Below are 24318 nucleotides of genomic sequence, written 5' to 3'. Positions count from 1 at the left end.
ATTGGCCCCCACCATTCATTTCACGTCCGCCCATTTTCGTAAATGTCTTTTCTTTCCTCCACTTATCTCTCAGTTTTGGGGGTGATTTTACCTTTCGCAAAGTCAATTTAAAGTTGGCAATTCATAAATAAGAAATTCTAGCGACTCTGTATAAAAGTGCCGAACACAATGATGGGGTACAAAAGCGACTTGATTAGGGTATAACACGGGAACAATTGAGTCGCCGTTTTATCGTCTTTTTCTCCCTTTTTCCCACTCGCACACTTTTCGCTGCGTCTTTTCTTTTTTGATTTGTCTCGCGTGCCCCAACAATTCTTCGCCCTGCCTATTCCTTTATACATATACAATTTATTTATATTCTTTTCTTTTCTTTTTTCTTTTTTTTTTGTTGGCTGTGTGCTCGTTCTTTTAGCCGCCATGATGATGAACTAGACATTCAGAGCTGAGCTCGTTCCGCCGGCGCTGAAATAATGCAATCAGCCGAACAGCGCGCGTGCGTGCATTACACAAAAGGAGGCCCAGCGCAGAGTGGCCGGGATTTTCTTTTTTTCCATATTCTCTCTCTCCCCTTTGTGTGTGTATACATCTATACATTTATACTGTTAGCATTATATCTGCAGTATAGATGTATGCAGCCGCCTGGGGGATTCGGTTTGATGTGAATATGTATAGAGAGGAAAGAACAGGGAATCAAAAGGATAGAGTATAAGAAAGAGAATATAGAGTATATTCCTGTATATGATTATAGGAGAAAAACAGAGAAGAGTGGGCTGGTTTTCTCCGGGGAGGAACCCGCAACATCAGCGTCTTGTCCCGCCTTGATTGGCTCTGGCCAGCAGATGGCGATTTCTTCCATCTTTCTTTTATTTTGTGTTTTTTGGGGGCCGAGTGGCTTCAATGTTTTTATTCCTTTTCTCTGGCGACTCTAGTCCTCCTTCATCCTGGTCGTTGGGGTTTATTACAGTCACCGTGAATCTGTCGTTGCCTTCATGAATTATGGATGCAGAGCCACGGCAAGTGGTTGCTACTGCTGCCTCTTTCTTTGTAAATTATAATAATTCGTCCTAGCCAAGAGGACGAAGGTGAAACAGAATCCGCTTTTCTGGCTATGGTTTTTTCTATCTAAAGAATCGGAAAGAAGTGGCTAAATTTTTTTATGGAGCTTTGAGTCGCTTTGATAATCGAATTGAATAGGGATGGCGCATGAAACAGAATCAATCAATGGTTAGAGAAAGACGGAAAGAAGAATTTGGTCGACAACTAGGCAATCAAATATTTGATCGACTCCTTGGAATCTGCATTCTGTTATCTGGAATCTGTTTCAGATGCACTTTCTTTTCTCCAGTCTTGGGAGCTTCTTTTCACGGCGCATAACATGTGAGTAGGAGGTCCTTGGTCCTGTCTATCGCTTGGTATGCGAAGGTTCGGCGAGCAATAGTAGGCGGAAGGAGAGGGGAGTGAAGAAAGGAAGGAGCTAGCCAAGAGAAGAAAAGAGGAGAAAGACGGAGAGTGCGTCGGCGGCCAGAAAAGACGCGAGCACTGACAAAAGACACCGCGAGGTGTCACAAATCGGACATGGACGCAGCTCGTGCTGAGCTGCAGTAAGAGCGGCGTCGGGAGCCGGGCAAGGAATAGAGCTTAGCGCTAGGGAGAGGGTGTCGGGCGTGTCGATGGTCGGCGGCGCTCAGTCGGGACATGTTCGCCTTAGAGTTGGCATCGGCCCCCGTCACTTCGTCCTTTTCGGATCGTTTTGGCGGTGGAAGCGCAGCTAACGGAGATGAGGCGGGCTCATCCATCCCACCCGAATTCAGGAGCAAGTACAGCACCTCCTTTGCCGATTACCCACAGCCGCTGTCTGACCCAGTCAGGACCAGAATTTGGGGGCCGCCTGTCGTTCGCGGATCAGCAGGCAAGAGTCTTTCTCTCAGGGTTTAGTGAGTCGCTAATGGCAATCAAAAGCAGGTGGTGTGCAACTGCGAAAATGTGTGCTTTTTGTTTTTCTTTTCCCGTGTCTGGTCTTCAACTTCAAATTCGCCGTGCGAATTTCAATTTCAACTCGGTTGATTTAATTCTTTCGGTCCCATCCGCTTTCCAATGCATCAATCGAATTTGATTGACAAAACATATTTTTGGGTGTCATTTAATTAAAAAAACATGTTATTGCCGAGTCATTCGTAATCTTATTTCACCCATTATCCTCTATTTAACAGCAGACCCTGGTGGACCTGGCATCTGTGCATTCATCTTGACACTTTTCTCGTTCCTGCTCATTTTGGCAACTTTCCCGCTCTCGCTATGTTTCTCCGTCAAGGTAAGACACAGTTTCACTTTTCACATAATAATAATACTAGCCTACGCGCGCTACTGTTGCTCAGCCATGGAAGCAATTTCAATAATCGGCTTACATGTCGCACGGTCTTTTGGGGCCATTTCCAATTTGTCGTCGTATCGGTTTAGCCATTAATTTCCCCCCAATACCGTTGAGATGTCATCGCCGGTGATATTCGAAACTCTATATTGCCGATTGATTTTTCAATCCATTTACAATGCTTCCTTGGCCATTAACGGTTTGATGCGTCGCAAGTTGATGTGGTGGATTTGAATTGTCAAATAGAAACCAAAATGCAAAGGGCAAACAAAAATTCCAATCGTGTAAAATAATACAATTTGAACTCAATTCGATTCTTCCGTCCCCTTATGTATGCTCTGCATGCTCTGTTTATACTGTGCGGAGTTTACCTAAGGCTGTCAGAGCGAGCAAAGTCTGAAAAAGGCTTAATCAAGTGAAGCTCATCCGCAGTGCGGGTGAAACACTTGAGGAATATTCAGCGCCACTTCTCTTCTCTCACGAATTCTCCCGAGGCAAATAAGAACGGAGTTTCTCGAAATTCCCGGCGAGGGGAACGTTATTAAATCGTCTGCTTTCTACCCTAACGAGCACATGCATGGGAGTCGGAGTTTGTTTACAGCGGCGGTGGTTAAGTTCAATGAAAGTCCCTTGAAAGTCAAACATCTCTTTGTTTTCCTTAAGTCTTGTTTTGCTTTACAAAATGCACAAAGAGTGGAGAAATTTCGGGTACTAGTGGTTTGTGAATATCGCGAGGTAGTGGCTCTGACGTTTATTTTAGCGCATCGAAACCTGAACGGAACTAAACGAGAAAAGGGGAGGTTCTTAATTGGAAAGTTGGATGGGATGTTTGCGTTCGAGCGGAGAGCAGCCCAGTTCTTTTCATCCTCCCGGGAAAAGATTGGACTGTCGACAACAACCGACCAAAGTTTTTAATAATGAGCCACGAGCAGCCAACAGAAACAAATAGGAGCGCGCACTTGTATTGTCTAATTCACTACGTATATAGGAAGGGCCTTTGGGTGTGGTATGTTGTGCTCTTTGCTTTGGGTTTAGTCAAGGAAAGTTCTCGGTGCCAATTTGTCTACCCCCGCTGTCGCGCACCGCTGCCAAAATCTTTGTCCTTCCGCTTCTCTTTTGCTAATCATGACGGGAATAATGCATTTCTCTCGTCTCCCCATTTCGTCGGTAGTGACTTCGTTGACTGCCTTATTAAGTCCCTTCTCATTGTCTGCGGTTTATTATGTTATTAAATATTCCATTACTATTCGCTCCGCTAGGTGGTACAAGAATACGAACGAGCTGTTATTTTCCGCTTGGGTCGTTTGCTCAAAGGCGGAGCTCGAGGTCCCGGTATCTTCTTCATCGTTCCCTGCATCGATACTTACCGCAAAATTGATCTTCGTACCGTCTCCTTCGATGTCCCACCGCAAGAGGTAAGCACCCGGTTTCAACCTTTCGTTTTCTTTTTTTTTTTGGTATATTTTATTCAAAAAATATGCGCTTCACCGATCATTTTCATCATCCTTGGCGACGCCTCCGCGAGTTTTCATCTTCCCCTCTTAAGTTTTGAAGAGAGGAACGACTCTAGTTTCGTATCTTATTTTCTTAATCATCACCGATGTTGGGGTTTAGCGACTATCTGGGCGTCAATATTCACGGGCGACTGGGTGTGAAGAGGATTTGAATAATTTGGCTGAAACGTAATTGAATACGGTAATAGGTTTTCCACTATGTTCACCAGTAGGAAAGGCTATACAGTTTCCCTGTTTTTTTTTTCTTTAATAATGACATTGATTATTCTTTCATTGAGTCGGTCGGAAGGGTATCTTTTTGCCTGTTTCAGTCGCTTTTTTTTTATTATTATTACGTCGACGAATATTCTATTTTCTCTATTTATGTCGTTGCACAATCTTTTTTCGACTGATCTACTATATACGACCATATTATACATACATATATATACATCGGGCATGAAAAGAGATGCATCTCAAAATCAGTTGGGGAGAGGGTTTGTTGACACCCGGAAACTTCAGTTAATAACTTATACATCGTTTATTGATTATTATCTTATTATTATTGGCTTTGGGTTTCGTTTTTTCCTGACATTATTCACCATTATGAACCTTGTTATAGTGCTGTGTTCTGGGGGCGACTTTTCATTTTCCTTTATCGGTTTTCTATTTCTGTTATTTCTTTACGATTTTTTTTTTTTTTTTTTACATTAGCGAGAAACAGTTTAGTGAGAGATTGTACCAAACAACGCGGATGATGACATATAACATGAAATAGTCACTTAATTTTATGAAACATTTTGGCTGGATGACTTGAGTCTCAAACTCAAACTCAATTTCAAATTGAAATGAAATTGGGCGTTGAAATCACGGGGGAATAAGCGTGAGGCGGGAAAAGAGACGAGCAGCGAAAAGAGAAAACTAGAAATTTGCACACCGCCACCTTGTGTTATCAATGCAGGTCTTGTCGCGTGACTCGGTCACGGTGAGCGTAGACGCCGTAGTCTACTACCGCGTCAAAAACCCCATCATGGCCACCAACAACGTCGAGGACTACAGGTTAGCCCCAATCACCATCAAACAAAAAAGCTACCGCTACAAATTTGCCACACCAATACACGAACTAAAACAACAACAAAAAAAGAACAATTTTAAAATCTGCCAAATCTAAACAAAAGAAAAAGAAAAAAAGAAAACTTAACACTACTTTAAAATCCTTTGTAGATAAACATTCTTTGTTGTTAACACTTCAAACATAACCAGAATTGTGAACCCCATCTTCCATTTTTTTTTTTTCGAACTATCTAGTCAATTCTTGCATCAGTGTGGGAAGCATTTGCCTGTCATATTAGATTGCATCCAGTGCACGGATATAATATCGAGCATGTTTGATTTGGTTTCTTCTTTTTCTTTTTTTTTTTCTTTGGTGCGGAATATTATTGTTCATTTAACATGAGCTTGTTACGATTCAGTTGATTTTTCTTTTCTTTCAAATTTTCTAGTTTCGGCGAAAGAAACCATCAGGGAGGTCGGGGGGCGCAACGAAAAATAGTTTGTAAGCCGTGAAGCCAGCACAGCTGCTTCTTTTATTTTCTTCTCTTAAATCCATTGGAATACAATACAAATGCTAATAGGCCCGTCGGTATTGATGTCAGATGTGTTTGGTCAAATATTGTTCTCCAAGCTGAGGCGCTATTTCGTGTTTATGTTCATTTGTCCAAGGTGGATACACTCTCGGCAATTTTCAAACATTCGTTTATACTATCAAATAGGCTAAGATTATTTGATTGAACTGCGACATTTCAGAGTAACTACTTAAGAAGAATACTTCCCCATCAGTCCATCATATCATCGCTACTGTTTGTCTTTAAGTTCTTTTCTTCTAATTTTAATTTTTGAACTTACCGATTATCCCACAATTCTTCTCCCTCGAAAATCTTTTCCCATACGCAATTACACATAGGCTCAAAACCCTAACAGGTTCATCATTTTTTTACGATTATTCTGATTCCAATGATCATTAGCCAACATCCTACACATCACCTCAATCTATGTTTGCATGATCCTTCTTTATATTGTCCAGATCTTGTCACGTGACTCCGTGACGGTGGCCGTCGACGCGGTCGTCTATTACCGCGTGCACAATCCAACCATAGCCGTTTCCAATGTGGAAAATTTCAGGTAAAATTCCTCACCCAACAGCAACAACTTTTAAAAGGATGTTGGAAAACACCAGAAAGACGAAAACTAACCCAATTCTTCAACCACTTCTCAATTACACCACCAACAGACCACATATGATTTGACTTTGAATTTTTCTCCAATTATTTCGGAATTTATTTTTATTATTATTTTTTTTTTTTTCAAATACTAGAACCCCAGTCGCTCTCTCTTTATCTTCGATCAGCGTTATCAGTCTTATCACCTTGTTTTAAAATATGGTTACCGTATTGTATTTTTGGAATGTAGACCGCCTGTCAAAATTCCTTCGATCATTATTTTCGTTCGTACTGCGCGATCGGAACATAAGCCTCCAAACATTGAAAACAAAACAAAACTAAAGAAAGACTGCTTTGATTCCAATGGAACTTTACAGTGAAGAAATTACCAATTTTTGTGATTACTTTTCGTTAATTATTTTCGGGCCCCGCCCTGGTGTGTATAAAACCAGAGGTGAACTTTTTGGTTCATTTTTCATGATTTCTTTTGGTTAATCTTTCGTACGAAGAAGGATGTGAGAAGATCAGTTCGCTATCATTAAGGGCCTATTAGCACGTAAAAAACAACAATCAAACACTGTCGCAGTCGTTAAGTTAAAAAAGTTGAAGTTAAAATCCCCCCAACCCCCTTCAAAGCTGGCAGTAACGCGCAATTAAGTGGTATTTAATGATTTTGGTTTCTATTTTGAATGACATAATCCCCTTTCATCTCTTCAGTTTTTATATTTCTGCGTTTCAACATGTTACATTTGATGATCTTTTCTTAAAATCAGTTTCATTGATTGCTGTTGACATATTTTCTGAATCAAGCCAATCCTTCAATTGATTTCTTGTTTTATTTCAACATAAAAATACCATTTTGCGATTGCATTATTTTAAATCAAAAGAAACGAACAGTCTTTTTTGCCATTCTCCCTCTTGATTTATTTGTTGGTTGGATGGTCTTTTTTGCGCGAAAATACCAAAACCTCGCATGGTTTACCTTCATTATTATACGCCTCTCAATATTTATTATTATGACGTTATCTGTCCTTATTCTCCATTTACTGTTATTACTATTGTTTTGACATTAAATTTCCGAAATCCTTCTTGTATTTTCATTTCCTCGAAAGTTGAATTTGATTGGCCCGAGACACACAATGAAATTGATACTTCGGCTTTTGCCATTCAAATCTAATCAAATGATTTTTCAAAATTTCGCTATTTAGAGTGACCATAGCACAAGTCGGCACAAGTCAAAGTATCAAAAAAAGTGTAAGCCACAGCAAAAACATTTGAACACAATTCCTCCACGATTCACTTGTATGCTTTGAGTGAAACCATTGGCTATCAAATGGTTTCATTAGACTGCATCTGACGTGCGTCATTTTTCACTAACACGGCACAAGAACACACACATACACATTTAAAACACAAATCCTTCTATTCTTCCGTAGGTAATGCATGCGTAAGAGAGTCGTAATGGGACCAAATTTAAAGCCAAACGGCGTATTGTTTTCTGAATTTCGATTTCGGCTTTTATATTCGTGCGCGTTGACCACGACGACTCTCTTAACGTAAAGTGAAAACATCAAAACCTTTTACCTTCTCTTTCCACCATCCCGATGTTACGTTTTAACAATCCACTTTTTTTTCCTATTCTTCTTTTAATGTTATTGTTGTATACGCCAACAGCCACTCGACCCGTTTGCTGGCGGCCACTACTCTGCGTAACGTGCTGGGTACCAAAAATTTGGCTGAAGTTTTGTCGGAACGCGAAACCATCTCTCATACTATGCAGAGCTCATTAGACGAAGCCACTGACCCTTGGGGCGTTAAGGTCGAACGTGTCGAAATGTAATTCAAGCAATTTTTATTTTTTATTTTATTTTTTTTACTCCTAGTGGTTCATGTAGTGGCTAACGATTTGTGTGATGCGTTTCGCAGTAAGGACGTTCGCTTGCCAGTTCAACTGCAACGCGCCATGGCTGCAGAGGCCGAGGCTGCGCGTGAAGCCCGCGCTAAAGTCATTGCCGCAGAGGGAGAACAGAAAGCCTCTCATGCTCTGAGACAGGCCGCTGAAATTATCTCCGAGTCCCCTGGTGCTCTTCAAGTATGTATCGGCTGTTGTCTTTAACGAAGAAACTCACTATTAATGATTTGTTGTGCTCTTGCAGTTGCGCTACCTTCAGACGCTCAACACCATCTCGGCCGAAAAGAATTCGACCATCATATTTCCGTTGCCGATCGACATCCTCAAACATTTCATAAAACCTGACAAAAAAGACAAAAAATAGTTTAATCGGACTTCGTACGTGAATCGATCGACAGATTTTCAGCTGAAAAAAGTATAATTAACCATCGTTCACGTATCAACCGTCCCGCCCAATCATTGTAAACTGAATTTGAAACAATATGTATCATTATGGTGCTTCTTGCTATGTACACAATTCTACTGGTAATGTTATGGTCGGAGAGAAATTTCTCTATTCACAGTAGACTATTTCTGATTTCCATATGAGTAACATAAGATGAGAAAATTTCATTATTTCATTTAATAATTGTTTGACCCGAATACCCAGAAGAATTGTGTCAGTATACGCACCTTTATCTCAATTGCCATAAGCATCAAACACATCCACACAGGACAGCACTCATGAACAGAAAACACGTCAAGAGTATCAACTGAATTCTACAACTAAAAAAAAAAAGATACGACGAAAAATTTATAATCAAATAGTGGCCCACTTGTATTATTATTCGAGTCATTTTATTCTCTATCCCTTTACTCTTTCTATAAGAACCATCTAATAAGAGTTCTTCATTATTATCTAGTGGAATAATTTGTTTCTGTTGAATTTCTTGTTTGCTAATAATCTATTAAGCCGGCACGTACCGCCGGCACACAAACTGCTGTTACGATGGAAACATTTTCGTCTTGGTTTTGGACTTAGCACGATTTTAGTTGATTTAATATCATCGATATTGTCTGTCCCTAGCTCCAGAAGAAATGTCAATATCCTTCTCTCTCCTTTCTCTATCTCTCACTCTCTCTTTTCTTTCGATATTCTTGTTCTATTTTAGTGTCAATCACATTCATTGCCCATGTCTGTTTTTACTGATTCTGCTATCGACTTGGCAAGTTGGGGCAGAAATGGCTAATGTCACCGGACTTTGCGGCTGTTTGTTTTTCATTTGGTCATATAAATATGCCCGTCACTTGTTGTTATATGCCAATTCTCTTGGCAAAAAGACGTCTTGTGATAATCTCCTACCTACCTTTAATTATAACATCTTTTTCGTTCAAAGAAATATCAATATAAAGATCAAAGAACTCTCATGGTCATATTCTTTTATAATTTGTTTGTGTCTTTGTGAGTTTAGGCCTACAGCTACAGTCTAGGTGCAGTGTTGCGAAGATCATCACCAAAAAAGTCCCAAGTCCAATCCAAATATAATAAAGAACTCTGCGTTTGTCAAAATTAATTTCGCTAACTAGTAAAAGGCTACAAGCGTAGTTTAAAAACATGAACCCGGTAAATACTGGACTATACCGCGGCTGATAGATGTCACTACTCACTAGTCACAATCATTTTTGAAATTTATAATCTGGCAACGCCACAATAATTTATTGTCGTCTGTCTGTTTTGAAAACATTTCATTTCTCTTTCACACATGTGTAAGGCATCTTGAAAGTTTTTGAATTAATCTGTACGATTACTTTTTTAATCCAATCAACCATGCCTCAAGTAATTGAAAACAAGTTAAAGTCTCTGGGCCAAATTTGTGTAGACTGCATTTCTGACAACACGGATAAATTGTGTAAAATATGGACTTGCAAGCAGTCGGGTTATGTCTTTGGTCCAGAAATTAACAACAATCCTTTTGAGTTATTGCGTAAGTTCCCAATATTTAGTTTTATGATAATATTTTTATGTGTTTTGCTAATTTTTATGTGTTCAGCTATTGTGAAATTGGAGGAAATTATCAAGAATCTGAGTACTAAAGACAGAATAAAGAAAGAAGTCTTTCACTTTCTTATTGTTCCCCAACTTCGTGATTTGAATTTGAACTGCCTAGAAGATAAAGATGAAAGTTCTGATCTTTTAAACCTTGCATCAGTGAAATGCCATGTACAAATTAATTGAAATGATTTTTTAAGTTTTTCTTAACTTTCATCTTTTCCTTTTAGCATTTGAAAAAGTTGAGCCTTAGCCGTCATCATATCTCTGAAGACTTTATTACATACCTTCCTACATTTGAAAAATTGCAGGTGTTGGACATACCATATTCTGCAGTAGGAGACCATTGCTTGCAAATCATAGGGACATCTTGTAAAGAACTAAAGTATGCACACAACACAAAATATTTTGTATAACATTTAACCTTTTTTAAATTAATGTTCAATTTGTCTGTTTGTTTTTTTATGTAGGGAGTTGAATATTTCCCACTGCAGTGGTGTAACAGATTTGGGCATCGAGGAATTATGTGTTCGTGTTAACCATTCAGGAAGAACAAATGAGAGACACGGAGAATGCAAAAAAATTTGCAAATTGAGCACCGCTGGAACCCAAATAACCAAACAAGGAGTTCAACTTGCGTTATCAAATTTACCCTCCCTAAAAGTATGGAATGAGGTTTCCGTTCAACTTTTATATAATATCCACTATATCGATTTTTTTACCAAAAATCTGGAGGATATCCCAAAATACTCGTTAATCAACATCTGCGTCAGTGATTGGCGATACGATCCACTTAATACGCCGTATATCCGTGAAAGCCTGAATTTAATAGTGTCCATATGCCCTTACATAATGGAGATGAAGATCATGGCTGTAAGTGGGTTAAAAGACAGTGATCTGCAAAGCTTATTGTCCCTTGAAAGACTCTCTGAACTGCACATAGGCGAATTTGAAAATGAATGTGAGATTACTTTTAAAGATGGCATTGCCCCCATTCTAAAAGGAATCGGAAGCTCACTGAAAACGCTTAGCCTCTCCCGTATTCGAGGCATCAATATTCAAGTCATCATGGAGCACTGCACCGGTTTACGCTCCTTGACACTTAAGTTTCATTCCGACTGTGGGACTTTCTGGAAGGAAGAAGACACAACAAAGAAAGAAGACAAAAAACGAATCAAGTTGGATCAACGAGTACTGTGGCAACTTGAAAAATTGAGTTTATTTACAGGATCAAATGGTAGTTTTTATTCTTGTCCCATTGGGTCTAACAACCTTATGTCACTTTTGGTAACGCCTACTTTAAGATACATCAGCATTCACGACTGCACAACGCTGACGGATTCGATTTTGGAAGAGGCGGAGAAATTTCACAACTTTCGGAATCTTGAGTACCTGGAATTGTATGGTTGTCATTCCGTGACGGAGTCTAGTATTGATTTGTTAATGAATGACAACAATGCTCTTAAGCATATCGTTTTGCATCATTGTAAACTGTTAACGCAGGATGCTGTCGATTGTTGGAAAGATGAAATTAATGCAAATAATTGGTTCGTATCCATCGATTATTGGAATTTCGAACCAGCCCCAGAGAATAATTCGTCATCTTCACACAGTTCTGAATCAGTGCGTAGCGCTATGACGGAATCGCAGTAGTAAAAAGGTTCATAAGTATCGTACTTTAGTAACTTGTATCGATAGTATATTTGCCATTGGAACAGTGTATCACTAGTAAAAGGTGTCTCAAATAATAATGTTCAGTAGAAATTGAAATAATTCTTAAAAACTGAACAAATATCTTTGAAACAAATGGCCATTAGTAAATTATTTCATAAGGTGGTGCATCTCAGAATGACGGAATCGCACTAGTAAAGGTTGTCATTAATAAAAGCTTTTTTTTTCTCTCATTAATATACAGTGTTGGAAGTAAAGTGTTTCATAAATAAAAGATATCACTGATATTTTGATTATTTAGTAACGGTAAACTATACCCGTAAATAACTAGCTCTTTAAGTAAAATGCTTCATAATAACGTCAAAGGTGCGTATCACTGTGACGGAATCGCACTAGTAAAAAGTTTCATCAGTATCGTACTTTACAAATCTGTATCAATAGTATATTAGACATTCGTAACAATGTATCAGTAGTAAAACGTTTTTCAAATAATAATGTTCAGTAGAAACTGAAATAATTCTGAAAAACTTTACATTTGTCTCAGAGACAAATGGTCATAAGTAAATTGTTTCATAATTATATTTATTTTTTATTTTCATGTCTAAAAAAGAAATGTGAGTATGTGAGGTGACACCGTGACAGTAGTAAAATGCTCCAATAGTATTTAGCAACATTACGACAACGTCGCATGAGTAACCGTGTTGTTAAATAGCAGCTGCGGGCCTGCGGCGCAGGTTCAGACGACAAAAAGGCGTCGACGGCACGTAGGCACAAATCGAGGCGTCGTAGTGTAATTACGACGCATTTTTTGTGTCAAAAGTAAGCATGCTTTAGTAAATTGCTCTTTTTTTTGCAAAAAAAAATAAAATTATGTATCTTGAACATCCAGGTTTGGAGTTCTTTGGAGTTTGGTGGCCAATTTATGTGGAGTAAAATTTGGTCCATGCAGAAAGAAAGATTGTCAGCCTTTCAGAGAGCAATTCAAAATGGAAGACCCATTGAATAACTCTCTATACATCAGGTAATTTCATGCACATATTTATTGTTAACTGCATTTATTTTAACTGTGTGTGTTTGTTTATCATGCATGCAAAGTTGCAATCAGAGAATTTGAATGCAAGGTTTGGCAGTATTTAAAAAAAAACCATGTTAGTAGCAATATGAAATAATATAATGACTTTTGATACCAGGATCGGCTTTTGAATTCATTGGCAGCCTTGACGACTTTATGCATTTTCCTTGCCATAAGTTCTGGTGTGTGTGAATCAGCATCTTTGGTCGCCTGTGGAGATTTGAGAGAGATGGAACTTTTCCTTTTCTTTATGCTAGAGGCTGATAACCAAGAAATTTTTGACATGGTTCTCCGCCTCACTGCTTATCATTATCCTGAAAATATCGTCTTGCCACAAGGTATTCAAGCGTGTAATCTTATCTTAATTTGTCACAAGCTAATTTTTTTTACTTTAGGATATACTCCTCCAAATCTGGCAGTTAGCAAACTTTACTGGAAGGCTTGGTTGATGCTATTGATGCTGATTGCTCATAATCCTGGCAGTCTTGGGTCTGAGGCATGGAATTCATTCCCTCCTATACTCCGAGCATTGATGGAGATGTGTATCACAAATGATTTCACTACTTCTTCTGGTACCACAGACCAGACAGAGTTGCAGGTGGCTGCAATTGAAAAGCAAACCATCTTGGAATTCGAAACAGATCTAGGAGCCGCCTCTACAAAAACTGTTATTACCGAGAACAATTCTTTGCTGCTTAGTCAAGTATTTAAAGCGCTCTTAACTTTTGATTTTCTTGCAAATCATTGTAATATTTTACTTTAGTTGACATCACTTGATCCACGAGGATCTACGCGACAACCTCCTCCGGCTGTTATTGAGCAGCTTCGAACTTTGAACGCAACACTTCGACTGGGTCACCTACTTTGTAGAAGTCGCCAACCGAACTTTTTATTGTAAATTCTGCATAGGTATGTGAAATAGTATGACTTTAAATAGCGAAATTCTAATCTAATTTTCTTCAATGCAAATTCTTTTTATGTAGGCAAGGAGCTGCGCAAACGAAGCCATGGCTGGCTGATTTGGTCGAGTCCAATGAAGGTGCTTGGAACGTTCTGCCTGTTCAATGTCTTTGTGAGTTTTCCCCGTCACCAAGCCCTCACGGTAAGAGTTTATTTTCATAATCAACGAGTTTGCTTAAATAATTATACGGCTCCATGATTATACATTACGTTTGCATAGGCATTTAGTGTGGTCTTGGCAGTAAAAGACGATGATATTACCATGAGTGATGGTGCATGCTCCGAAGGAACAGGAGACGATTCCCAGTTCTCTTGGCTTGTTCATCAGTTACCTACCATCCCACATTTCGAAGCCGTACGCCCTGCCGTGATTGCTGCTCTACGGGCCGCCTTTCTAATTGAAACACAACCACTAGCCATGTGTATGCGTCATCGTAAACATCCGATTCCGATATTTCCTTATTTTTCATAATTTTTCCGTGCTTTCCCCTTTTTTCCCCATTTTTATCCAAAATTTTCCAATATTTCCTAATTTTCTTGGAGCAGGACGCAAGTCCTGACTAGTGACGTTTTTTTAATACATAGCCATCTAGCGCTCAGCTTGACATACATGATTTTGTAGTTAGTAGCATGGTTTTTTCGTTTTCATTTTGCTTATATGGATCAATCTCCAGCAGAAAATGTACTTGTAAAGTAACTTGATGACTTATTATTGAAATATCGTTTTATCGCCGGCGCAACTCTCCGTAACGACCAAGAAGTGAGCGTGGCCATCAACTAACTTTATTGACCAACCGAACCGCATAATTTAAATTTCTGATAGGTCAACTTTCGTCCAATAAAAAATATTATAAAGCCAAAATGTTTTCAAAGAATCTTTTTATTATTGTTGTTCAGAACGATAGGTGCGAATTTTAATTGTCAGGCCTGCAAAATTTGAGTTCATCCTTTCCATTTAATAATAATCATTTCAGGCCTATACACGCGCATCACTCAAATAATTCACAATCAATATTATACCTAAAATTATGTACACTTACACACACGGTATATAATTCTGGATTGACGTTGGACAATTTTTTCCAAATTAAAAAAAATCACGAACTTATCTTTTTGAGTCACGATATTATTTTCCCTTTTTAAATCTTTTTAGACGGCAGTGATCCTTCTGAGCGAGCCGTCGTAATTGGTACCGGAAGAATGACTGCGCGAATGCCTGGGATGAAAAATAACGGCATCATCTTCATCGTCGTCGTCGTCCAAGTGATCCCTGCTGCGACGATGCTGATGGCTGCTGCTGCTCATGTCCGTCCGAGCCGGGAATTCCTCGTCTCCGGGAGTCGTCATGGCAACCCTGCAGAGCGTGCTGGTGGTCACGTCACGCGGGAGAGTGTTGCAGACGTAGGGTGGCATCTGTTGGCTGCAATTAGCTCAGGGCACCGTCACGTGACCGGCCCCGTGACACTAGTAGCAAATTGTCGTCTGCTGCTGTTGTAGCAACGCGTTATTACCTCCCGACGATCCGGTCATGACTTTGTAGTTGCTGTTCTCCGAGTCGGTGCTGAACTGGCGAAGATCGTGGACCAGCATCCGGCTGAAGGCCGTTATGTCCGGCATGTCACGCTCTTGACTTTGCTGCTTCTGGTAATTGTGGTGGCGCCGGATGGCCGACAGCGGCGGAGCGGCACCAGTTGCCGGACTGTGAACGGTCACGTAAGACGAACGTTCCGTTGCAAGAAGCTGCTGCTGGTAATGGACGGGGCAATCTCTCGGGTATCCGGACGTAACAGCCGGCGGCGGAGTCGGAATGGAAACGGATTCGTCATCGATGGAAGCCACTCCGCCGCCGATGGAAGAGCAAGGGCACGGGATTTTCACGAAACCGTTGCACTGATTCGTCGGCTGGAATAAGGATTCGCTGGGATGATGATGGGGAAGGCAAGCTGGCGTTAGGGGGTTGGTCATGGGGTGGTGGTGGTGGTGATGGTTCATCTGTGACGGCGGGGGAGGCGGAGGAACAATGGCCAGAAGGTGGGGCAGATATAAATGATGGATATAAATTCCAACAATTATTCGACGTCTGTCTTAATTTTCAAAACAAAGATCTAGGATCCGTCTTACCAGTCAAGCCGAGCAAAAGGCAACCCTTTTCAGAATTAAGGATTACTGTTCGGTGGGTGTTCCCTGACGGTGACGGATCATTTATCGGAATACACAAAATGTAGCCTGCTGTTGTAGATCATCTCTCTTCGGGATTCACGAATATATATATAGACCCACTACGGACAACTGAAGCCGGCCAAAGTTTGCTACTGACCTTCTGGTCTTGATGGATAGCCTTCAGGAGTTTAATGAACTATATAGATCGACTTTTTGCGCTTTTATACGTATAAAAGGATTTCCTGTTATCGAGTATGGGAGGAACTAAATCTTTGTTTTAAATTTCCACCACGCACTGATTTAAAATTTATGATTTTATGATAAAAAAAATAGTAATTGAAAATTGAATTGTATGAATACGTTTTTCACATGAGTTATACGTAACAGTGGGATTACATCATTAAAATGGCGTTCTATTTCAATGATCTGACCTTCGTTGGAAATTTTGAACAGACTAATACGAACATTTTGCCGAATTAGCTTTTTTAAAGACGGAACTAATGATAAGTCCCAAGCTCCATCAACCACTTTCACGTCCCCATCGGAAAGTCAAAATTTTTTTTATTTTGACTGATTTTTTCTAATGATTCAGTGGACTCGGCTCCATACATCACACTCAGCGTGATCGCCATCCACAGCCTATCAAAGGGGGGTTTCAGATGGGCCGCTGTGATCGACTGGAAAGATCGGGAGAATATTTAGGAATTACCTTATCCTTGACCATTCGCCATAGCCGCGGCCTATACATTCGGCCACCAACCCAACATGTGAAATTGCATGAAGGTCTTGATGGAAACCCAGGCGTTGCTGGTGCGGCTTTGACCTTTACGGCGAAAGCGGATGTTGACCCCAAAACGATCATCACTGATCAAAGTATTTCTATATGCAGTATAAGGATCGAGCATTCCGTTTCAAGGTGAAGTTTAAATTTCAAAGCTTTCATCGCCCACGTATGAGGTGTACTGATCTATAGGCCTATACAGCGGTCCTATCTGCCAGAAGGTGGGGCTGCCGTGTAACCCAAATCGACTGGCGTCTACACTAGAGCTAAAGTCATTTTCCGGTGCATTTCCTTTTTGGCAATTCGATTTCGGTGCCAATAAATGAACAGGAAAAATGGCAGAAGTACCGGCTACCTGTTTTATCCCAAATAAATATAAGGTATAATTTAAAATCAATTTAAATGTATAAAATGATGGTTGTGAAAATACCTCGCCAGCTAAGAAACCGTAAGAAACCGATGACTACCAAATAGAAACTGTAGCCTAGGCGTAGGTGAATATTGGCGGTTATAATGATGAGCTGGGCCTTAATTTACTTTTACTTCCGATTTCAGCCGTGAAAACCGAGACGTAAACAACCAGACCGAGTAAAAGTAACCATCCTGAATAAAAAATTTAAAAACAAAAATACACTTCATCAAAATTTTAAAAATAATTCCAATCGAAATAAAATACCGGAAAGGATAAAAGTGACGCCGGATAGAAAAGTGCAATAGCGTCTCCTGGGTGCAAAGTGGCCGAGGAAACAGGAAATCTCTCCGACGACCAACAGAGCGGTGGCCATGAAAAAGAACGGAGCCGACCTCAAGACCGCATCTGTTGGAATCAAAATAAATAAACATTAATGTATCCAATGTTAGGAGCCCGGAATAATAATGAAACTTCTCTTACAAGGGATTGAGAGTGTCGAGTCATTGGGATCGGGACTGTACTCTTCCGTTGGGAAATAATCGATGTTGAAACAGTAGCGTTCCGTCTCTCCAGCTGAAAGAAATTCCCACGTCATTTGATTTCTATTTGATGGTCTTTAAAAATCATTTAAGCGAAATGTACGACTGGTGTAGCAAAGAGTCCAGAGTCCGCTGACTGTGAATTTGGAGAGGTACTCGAGTTCGGGATCTCCGGTTCGGTTGAATTTCGGGTTGGACATTTTCTCTTCTCTGTAGAGAAATGGCCGGTGACGAGTCCGATGGCGACGGTGACGAACGCCATGGAGGCCGACAGCGGAGTGAGCAGCCGGAGTAGGCGGATTACCGCATCCAAATCGACAGCGATATATGTTAAAGTCAAATATCTTCTAATTCCATATTGCTAATAATAAATTTTGCTGTAACTTAAGCCTTAAGCTTTAAAAAAGTGCGACGCGGGGTGGCGACTAAGTCGCACACCTTATGATTCACAGATCTTTATGGAATGTTCCGATATGTTTGATTGATATCTATACTAAAAAAGTAAAAGTATCACGGTAATTTAAGCGATAAACGAAGCGCGAAGGGGGGGGGGGGGGGAGGGCGGGGGTTGGCAGGCAGCGGGCAGCCAGACACGCACAGTACTAGCTATTTGAAGAAAACAAATTTAAATTCTGCCGCTAAGCTGCAACGCTGCCGAATTTCAGAAAATTGTACCGAATTCTACCATACACTAAGAGTCATCTAGCGTGTAAAATTGCAAACAAATTGAATATACTTGTGGAACAGAATACTTATGATACAGTTTTTTATTGTGAAAAATTTGAATATTCATGTACTACAAAGTATCTTTGCAACGAAGTTCTAATGAGACATATATTTAAGATACGCTTTCTTTATACTACACATATATAACTTTATGTTCTTATGTTCAAATTTTACTTATAGAGCTAGTTATTTACGAGCATAGTTTAGAGTTACTAAATAATCAAAATATCAGTGGTATTTTTTATTTATAGAACACTTTACTTCCAACACTGTATATTAATGAGAGAAAAAAAAAGCTGTTATTAATGGCAACCTTTACTAGTGCGATTCCGTCACTCTGAGATGCACCACCTTATGAAATAATTTACTAATGGCCCTTTGTTTCAAAGATATTAGTTAAGTTTTTAAGAATTATTTCAGTTTCTACTGAACATTATTATTTGAGACACCTTTTACTAGTGATACACTGTTGTGAATGGCAAATATACTATCGATACAAGTTACTAAAGTACGATACTTATGAACCTTTTTACTTGTGCGATTCCGTCATAGCGCTACGCACCCTTTACGTTATTATGAAACATTTTACTTAAAGAGCTAGTTATTTACGAGTATAGTTTAGAGTTACTAAAAAATCAAAATATCAGTGATACTTTTTATTTATGAAACACTTTACTTTCAACTCTATATATTTATGAGCAAAAAAAAAAAAGCTGTTATTTATGGCCACCTTTACTAGTGCGATTCCGTCACTGTGAGACGCACCGTTCTGAATGTGAATATGGAGATTATTATTATGATAATTGATGATTACTATTAATATTCTAACAAGGACTTAACATTACCTCAGCAATAATTTTCTCCTCCCCTTTGTTTTCCAATAAAAAAAATTAAAAAAAAAAGATTTGTGATTTGTATGTGTGGTAAAACTTATGCCGATAGTGCCAACTAGATGGCGTTGGCAAAACGTTGTTGTGTGTTGAAGTGTTGAAGTTGGATGCTATGGGTTAAAAAATTGGGTTGTTGCAGTCAGTTAAAGCAAAGACTAAGAAGGTAAAGACCACGAACGGCTATAAACCCCTTGAAGCGATGCTCGTCCTATGCCGTATGGTGGCGCGTCGAGCACACAAATCTAGAGCCATTATTTTTCCTCTTTCCCTACTGATTTGAGTCTTCACACACCGTAAGTTTATAATTAAACCATTAACATTTCAATAGTGATGTTTTGTGTAAATATAGCTTAGATATCCACCATGTTGTGTGAATTTTTTCAAATTTCTATGTGATCTCTAGACACAATCTAAAAATTCATTTATTAAACCCCCTTTTGCCCATTTTCAAGCCCAGGAAACAGCGTTTCAAGATTTTCTGAAATGGGCCTGAAAATCGTGAAACGCTGTTTCCTGGCCCTGAAAATGGGCAAAAAGGGGGTTTAATAAAGGAATTTATAGATTGTGTCTAGAGATCACATAGAAATTTGAAAAAATTCACACAACATGGTGGATATCTAAGCTATATTTACACAAAACATCACTTTTGAAATGTTAATGGTTTAATTATAAACTTACGGTGTGTGAAGACTCAAATCAGTAGGGAAAGAGGAAAAATAATGGCTCTAGATTTGTGTGCACGACGCGCCACCATACGGCATAGGACGAGCATCGCTTCAAGCATTCCTCTTAGCCCTATCCCTGATCGTAGTCTTTACCCTCTTAGTCTGTGGTTAAAGTGATGTCATGAAAATGGAATTGGTGTTCTCATTTACAGTACTTATACCATGTGATGATGTCTGTGTGAAACAAATAGTAGAAGACACTCCTAACCATTATAAACAACTAAAGTGATGTTATTCTGCTTCGAGGTCCTGTTGGTACCACCACAAATTGGAATATCACACATGCACCAGACACCACCTTCATAAGTGTCAAACCCATCCATGTATTCTATTCTAATTGAAATTGAGGAAAGTGTAGAATTATAGTATAAATTACAACTTTACAGGCCAGAAGTGGAACAGTGGATGTTTGATTACAGGTAAGCCTAACTCTTGATTTGACTATCTTTGACCCATTTTTTTTAAAATGAGATGTATATTCGCCGATGGCGAATGTATTGAACTTGTTGTTTCATTTATACTAAGTTTTTTAAAATAATATACAAAATTTTGTAGCATAAATTACCACCCAATTTTTGGTTGCTGACAGTAGAACTCCAAAGACATCAGAAGTTCCGAACTCCTTGTTTTAAATATTTTTAAAAATACCCAACAATAGAACTCCAGTGCCCGACAGTAGAACTCCACTTTGAAATTCTTTAATTATTTTCATGTTCGACAATAGTTTCATGACTTTCATCTTCTGCATTTCACATTTGAATAGGGCGACACGTGTAGTAGAGAAAACATTATAGTTTATATATTTCACAATATTCGACGTGGTTTGTAAATATGATCTTAATTGGCTCCATGGCTCGTCGTACAAGTAACGTCGTCCTATCGTATCCCACTGAGTTCCTGATGGGTAAACTTCAACTGGGAAAATAGTTGTGGCGAAAGGTTAAAAATCAAACAGACGACGGGCTATTTCGGAATTTGACGGAATTTTTGACACATTGCGACACGTGTCGGGTTCTTTGTGCCCAACCTGGGAATGTTTGTCTTCTCTCCTGGGGTCCTGGAGTCACAAAAGACCTACCGGTGACTTTCAAACCGCTGGCGAATTTCTTTGACATCTTAAGACGGCCGACTGTTAACTTTTTGAATGACTTCATCGGCATTTTCTCACGTTCCGCATTGGATTTCATTTCTTTAAAATTTTAATGTAACCGACTGCCACATACCTGGTTGTAGAAATAATTTTTGTTTATTCTTTTCAAGACAATTTGATGCTGTAGTGTGCGTAGGTCTATAACTAGAAGCCGGATAATTTTACAGTTTTGTTGACGAATTTTTTGTTTGTTTGAATCACTGTCTGATCAGGAGTGTCTGTTTTTTTTATATTTTTATCACCACGGCATCCCAAATTTTAATATTTTTATTTTCGTCTACATTTTCTTCTTCTGGTCAACCCAATTTCCGGTTGCTTCGTCGAATATCATGGAAAGTGTGCCCTTCAAATCGAAGTGTCCTTCCAAATCCCGTTTTGTGTGTCCCAAATTATAACCGGGTTGGTATCGTCGGGTAGATGCATTTGTCGAGGCATTTGTCTCGCCGGTAGCCACTTGGAAAGTTTCTTCCACCAGGTGTCATTATTAATAGGCGGGAGCTTTGGTTTTGATTCAATCGGTAGCGGAATTGGTAGCGGGGACTTTTGACTTGAAGAATTAATCCAGTAATAGCTGGGTGGGGGGGGGTCAATTTTCTTTCTTCCAGAACGTTTTGTGCCGTCTCTTGGTCCGGGATTTCTTTGGTTTGGTAAGGATCGTCGTTTGACACTGAGGTTTTTTCCCAAGCTGGCGGAAGATATTCTAAAATCCCTTTTCCATGAGGATTGCATGTGGCCGGCTGATGCGGCTTGACGAATGGGGGCGCCAATGTTGAGATGTCTATGCCTGGTTGTGGATGGAATTCCGTCCTGGGCGCCAGTTCAATGACATTAACACAGTCCACAATCAGCATGGCTTCTTTGGCCCCTATGCCGTTGGGGAACCATATGCGTAGTTGGTCGTTTTCTGCCGGTGTGAGCGAATCTCTTGCTTCCGGAATAACTGCTCTAGGCCTATCATAAGGTATTTTGTATCTTGCTGCTCCGTCCGGCTGGACGCAGGTGGCGGGAATTGCTGGTCTGACGGGAATTGGAATTGGTAGGCCTACTACCATCAGGGATTTGGGTTCCGGCGTCCTGGGCGCCAGTTCAATCACTCTGTTTTCACCAGAATGGGTTTTATTTGTGATTGGGAAATGATTGTCAACCAAGAGCCGATTGTCAGCCAGCTGATTTGGTGTGGGCTGAAAATTGTCGTTTGAGATTTCAGGTTTCGGCACTCCGTTTGGGAACCAAATGTCAAGTTGCATTATTTCGGCCGGTGTGAGTGGATCGAATACTTTCGGTATTGCTGTAACATCAGGATTTTGGTGAAAAATTTCCGGCAACTTATCCGGCTGCGGCGGCGAATTCGACGTATTCCCCCACGTACCTTTCTCTGGATCATCATGGTCCAGCTCTTTATTACGGATCTGTTCCAGCTCATGTTCGAAACGCCTCACTCTCTGTTGCGTGGCCGAGATTGCTGGTTTGGCGGGAATGGCGGGAATTACTATCTCAATATCTGGGATTTCTTTTTCCAGGTAACAATTGTCCTTAAAAACTTTGGGAGTGTCCCAAATGACTTGAGGGACAAAGTCAGATATATCTATATTGCAATTTGGGAAGATCGGGATGACCGGTTCCGGCACCCATTGAGGGATTACCGGTTGAGGTGGTGGAGCAACCCATTGGCCAGGAATCGTCTGGTAATTTTGTACCTGATGTGCGCTCTCTTGGGTAGAATAGTATATATTCCGAGAATTTTCAGGTTCCGGCACCCGTTGAGGTGGTGGCGGATTCCAGGGAAGAGGGATATTCGACCGGGCCACTAGTGGACTATGGCTCGCGGTCATTTGGTTATTAGATAGGTCTGGTTGATTCATTTGGTAGAATGAATTCATATGAGGTTCAGGATACCACCACATGTAAAGAATATCAAAGAAACCTGACCACAATTTCGACATTTTGGCTCTTATAGGTTTGGCTATAAGACCTCAGAGACAACTGTGAATTACTTCGAGTGGGAAGTGGTGTCCCTTATATATCGACTCTGATCGCCGATTCACACTCGCAACAGCCGTTCGGGTCAGTTATTCGATTATATTTTTAAGAAATAAAAATTAATTTCATTAAACTTAAGTTAATCTGAAAATTAATTATATTACGGATGTATTTCAAAAAAGAAATAAAGTTTTTCATTAATAGTGATCGAAATATATTTTAAATAAAAATCCCATACGGCTATCCCTGTCAATCCCCTATTGCGCAATATGCATACATATGCACATGCTACGCAGTTTATCCATTGCGTAATAGGAACATTCGAGGCCGGTCGGCCTGCGTCATTACGTCATTCTCAAGCAGTTACTGACTTACTGAGGATGAGTATGAATATAACTATATTTAGAAAAAGGGCGTTTATTTTAATTAATGCTTTTCCAAATTATCTTTTTGAGTTTTGTCGTTATGCGAATTTTTCAACTTTTTTATGGACCTGTCATATTTTGTGTGATGAACATATTTAGATTTTCGTCGTATTTTCTTCTGTAGTGTAATTGTTAACCCCTCTTCCTCTGGTAAGAAAAAAAACGGTGCAATCATTCTTCCAACCCTCGTGGTTCCCCCTCCTTTCTAGTCCTGTCAATGATCGCTGGGTTTAAACCCCATTTTGACTCTTGTAATTCAAACCGAATTTCCCAGGGAAAAGATCGCACAGGTCTCGAGTCCTTTTCTTACTCTCCATCAAGTTGATTTCTGGGGCTACAAGTTTTGAGTTAGTTTCTGTCTTGCATTTCAAGTCTCAGTTTAAAAGTTGCCTCCTTTGGTGTTTGTGTGTTTGTTCCAGGAGATGCTGACAACTTTGTTTCTTTTACAGGAAGACCATCAGTATCAACAGTGAGGTGCTTGCTGACTGTAGTGGCCGCCTGCTCTCCTCTCAGTGCTCAGCAAGTTTGGTTTGCATTATCGGGCCAAATGTTCATTTAGATTAAGACAAACAGCAGCAGCAGCAGTTCTTCGTCATGAAAGTCACTGTTTGGAACTGTCAGGGTGGTGGTTCCTTGCAGCAATGGAGACATTTTGGTTAGAGAAGCCAGGCTGTGACAAGATACAGAAAGGCATCCAACAAGGTATTCCCATGATTCACTCATCTTATCTTGTTCAGAAATCTTGGGGCTGCACATCGTCAGTCAATCTCTTCCAAATTTGGTATGTGGCCATTAATAACTGTTTT

At 39.9% G+C, this 24318-nt stretch overlaps 3 protein-coding genes and 2 long non-coding RNA genes across 24 annotated transcripts in view; 4 read left to right on the top strand and 1 right to left on the bottom strand.

Annotated features, from left to right (window-relative positions):
• Positions 1-9394, top strand: part of LOC124349814 (mechanosensory protein 2-like) — a 40981-nt gene extending 31587 nt beyond the window's left edge. For 10 of the 16 annotated variants that reach the window (XM_046800687.1, XM_046800688.1, XM_046800677.1 and 7 more), the window contains 6 exons: positions 2211-2311; positions 3628-3783; positions 5945-6042; positions 7755-7916; positions 8007-8172; positions 8237-9394. In XM_046800687.1, the coding sequence (XP_046656643.1) occupies positions 2211-2311; positions 3628-3783; positions 5945-6042; positions 7755-7916; positions 8007-8172; positions 8237-8356 (803 nt within the window). In that variant the 3' untranslated portion in view covers positions 8357-9394. Of the gene's footprint in view, positions 1-1588; positions 1910-2210; positions 2312-3627; positions 3784-4822; positions 4921-5944; positions 6043-7754; positions 7917-8006; positions 8173-8236 lie in introns of those variants that run through there. The other 6 variants (XM_046800679.1, XM_046800691.1, XM_046800681.1 and 3 more) reach the window with 4 other exon arrangements.
• A 276-nt stretch (positions 9395-9670) lies between these two features.
• Positions 9671-19329, top strand: LOC124349595. 2 transcript variants are annotated; one of them, XM_046800336.1, is made up of 6 exons: positions 9671-9956; positions 10023-10192; positions 10252-10406; positions 10492-10684; positions 10757-11642; positions 19118-19329. In XM_046800336.1, the coding sequence occupies exons 1-6, from the start codon at positions 9800-9802 to the stop codon at positions 19147-19149; spliced, it is 1593 nt and encodes a 530-aa protein (XP_046656292.1). In that variant the 5' UTR covers positions 9671-9799; the 3' UTR covers positions 19150-19329. The 2 variants fall into 2 exon arrangements, with proteins under 2 accessions (XP_046656292.1, XP_046656290.1); XM_046800334.1 differs by having other exon boundaries at positions 9672-9956; positions 10492-11633; positions 19109-19328.
• Positions 12369-13839, top strand: LOC124350051 (integrator complex subunit 1-like). 4 transcript variants are annotated; one of them, XR_006920369.1, is made up of 7 exons: positions 12369-12511; positions 12582-12713; positions 12788-12813; positions 12883-13102; positions 13160-13467; positions 13528-13673; positions 13748-13839. XR_006920369.1 is itself a non-coding variant. In XM_046801053.1 (6 exons), exons 3-5 carry the CDS (start codon positions 12994-12996, stop codon positions 13660-13662), a joined length of 552 nt encoding a protein of 183 aa, XP_046657009.1. In that variant the 5' UTR covers positions 12370-12511; positions 12582-12713; positions 12883-12993; the 3' UTR covers positions 13663-13673; positions 13748-13839. The 4 variants fall into 4 exon arrangements, 3 of the variants coding, with proteins under 3 accessions (XP_046657009.1, XP_046657010.1, XP_046657011.1); XM_046801053.1 differs by lacking the exon at positions 12788-12813 and having other exon boundaries at positions 12370-12511; XM_046801054.1 differs by lacking the exon at positions 12788-12813 and having other exon boundaries at positions 12380-12482.
• Positions 17151-17648, bottom strand: LOC124350454. Its single transcript, XR_006920979.1, has 3 exons — positions 17558-17648; positions 17342-17482; positions 17151-17268 (listed from the first exon to the last, which is right to left on the bottom strand). It is a non-coding gene; the product is annotated as an uncharacterized LOC124350454 (long non-coding RNA).
• Positions 19330-20072: 743 nt separating the features above from the next.
• Positions 20073-23952, top strand: LOC124350465. Its single transcript, XR_006920992.1, has 3 exons — positions 20073-20280; positions 20344-20376; positions 23932-23952. It is a non-coding gene; the product is annotated as an uncharacterized LOC124350465 (long non-coding RNA).
• The last annotated feature ends 366 nt before the right edge of the window (positions 23953-24318 follow it).

This window comes from Daphnia pulicaria, chromosome 7 (genome assembly GCF_021234035.1).
Source record: "Daphnia pulicaria isolate SC F1-1A chromosome 7, SC_F0-13Bv2, whole genome shotgun sequence".
Taxonomy (NCBI): domain Eukaryota; kingdom Metazoa; phylum Arthropoda; class Branchiopoda; order Diplostraca; family Daphniidae; genus Daphnia; species Daphnia pulicaria.
This window is presented reverse-complemented; position numbering and strand designations above follow the sequence as displayed.

Bases quoted from the DNA above. Each gene is read 5' to 3' on its own strand.
- LOC124349595 (XM_046800334.1), top strand. From the start codon at position 9,800: ATGCCTCAAGTAATTGAAAACAAGTTAAAGTCTCTGGGCCAAATTTGT. The intron at 10,193-10,251 runs GTACAAATTAAT...TTTTCCTTTTAG, and splicing joins TTGCATCAGTGAAATGCCAT to CATTTGAAAAAGTTGAGCCT. The intron at 11,634-19,108 runs GTTCTGAATCAG...GTGAGACGCACC, and splicing joins TAATTCGTCATCTTCACACA to GTTCTGAATGTGAATATGGA.
- LOC124350051 (XM_046801053.1), top strand. From the start codon at position 12,994: ATGGAACTTTTCCTTTTCTTTATGCTAGAGGCTGATAACCAAGAAATT. The intron at 13,103-13,159 runs GTATTCAAGCGT...TTTTTACTTTAG, and splicing joins AAATATCGTCTTGCCACAAG to GATATACTCCTCCAAATCTG. The intron at 13,468-13,527 runs GTATTTAAAGCG...ATTTTACTTTAG, and splicing joins ATTCTTTGCTGCTTAGTCAA to TTGACATCACTTGATCCACG.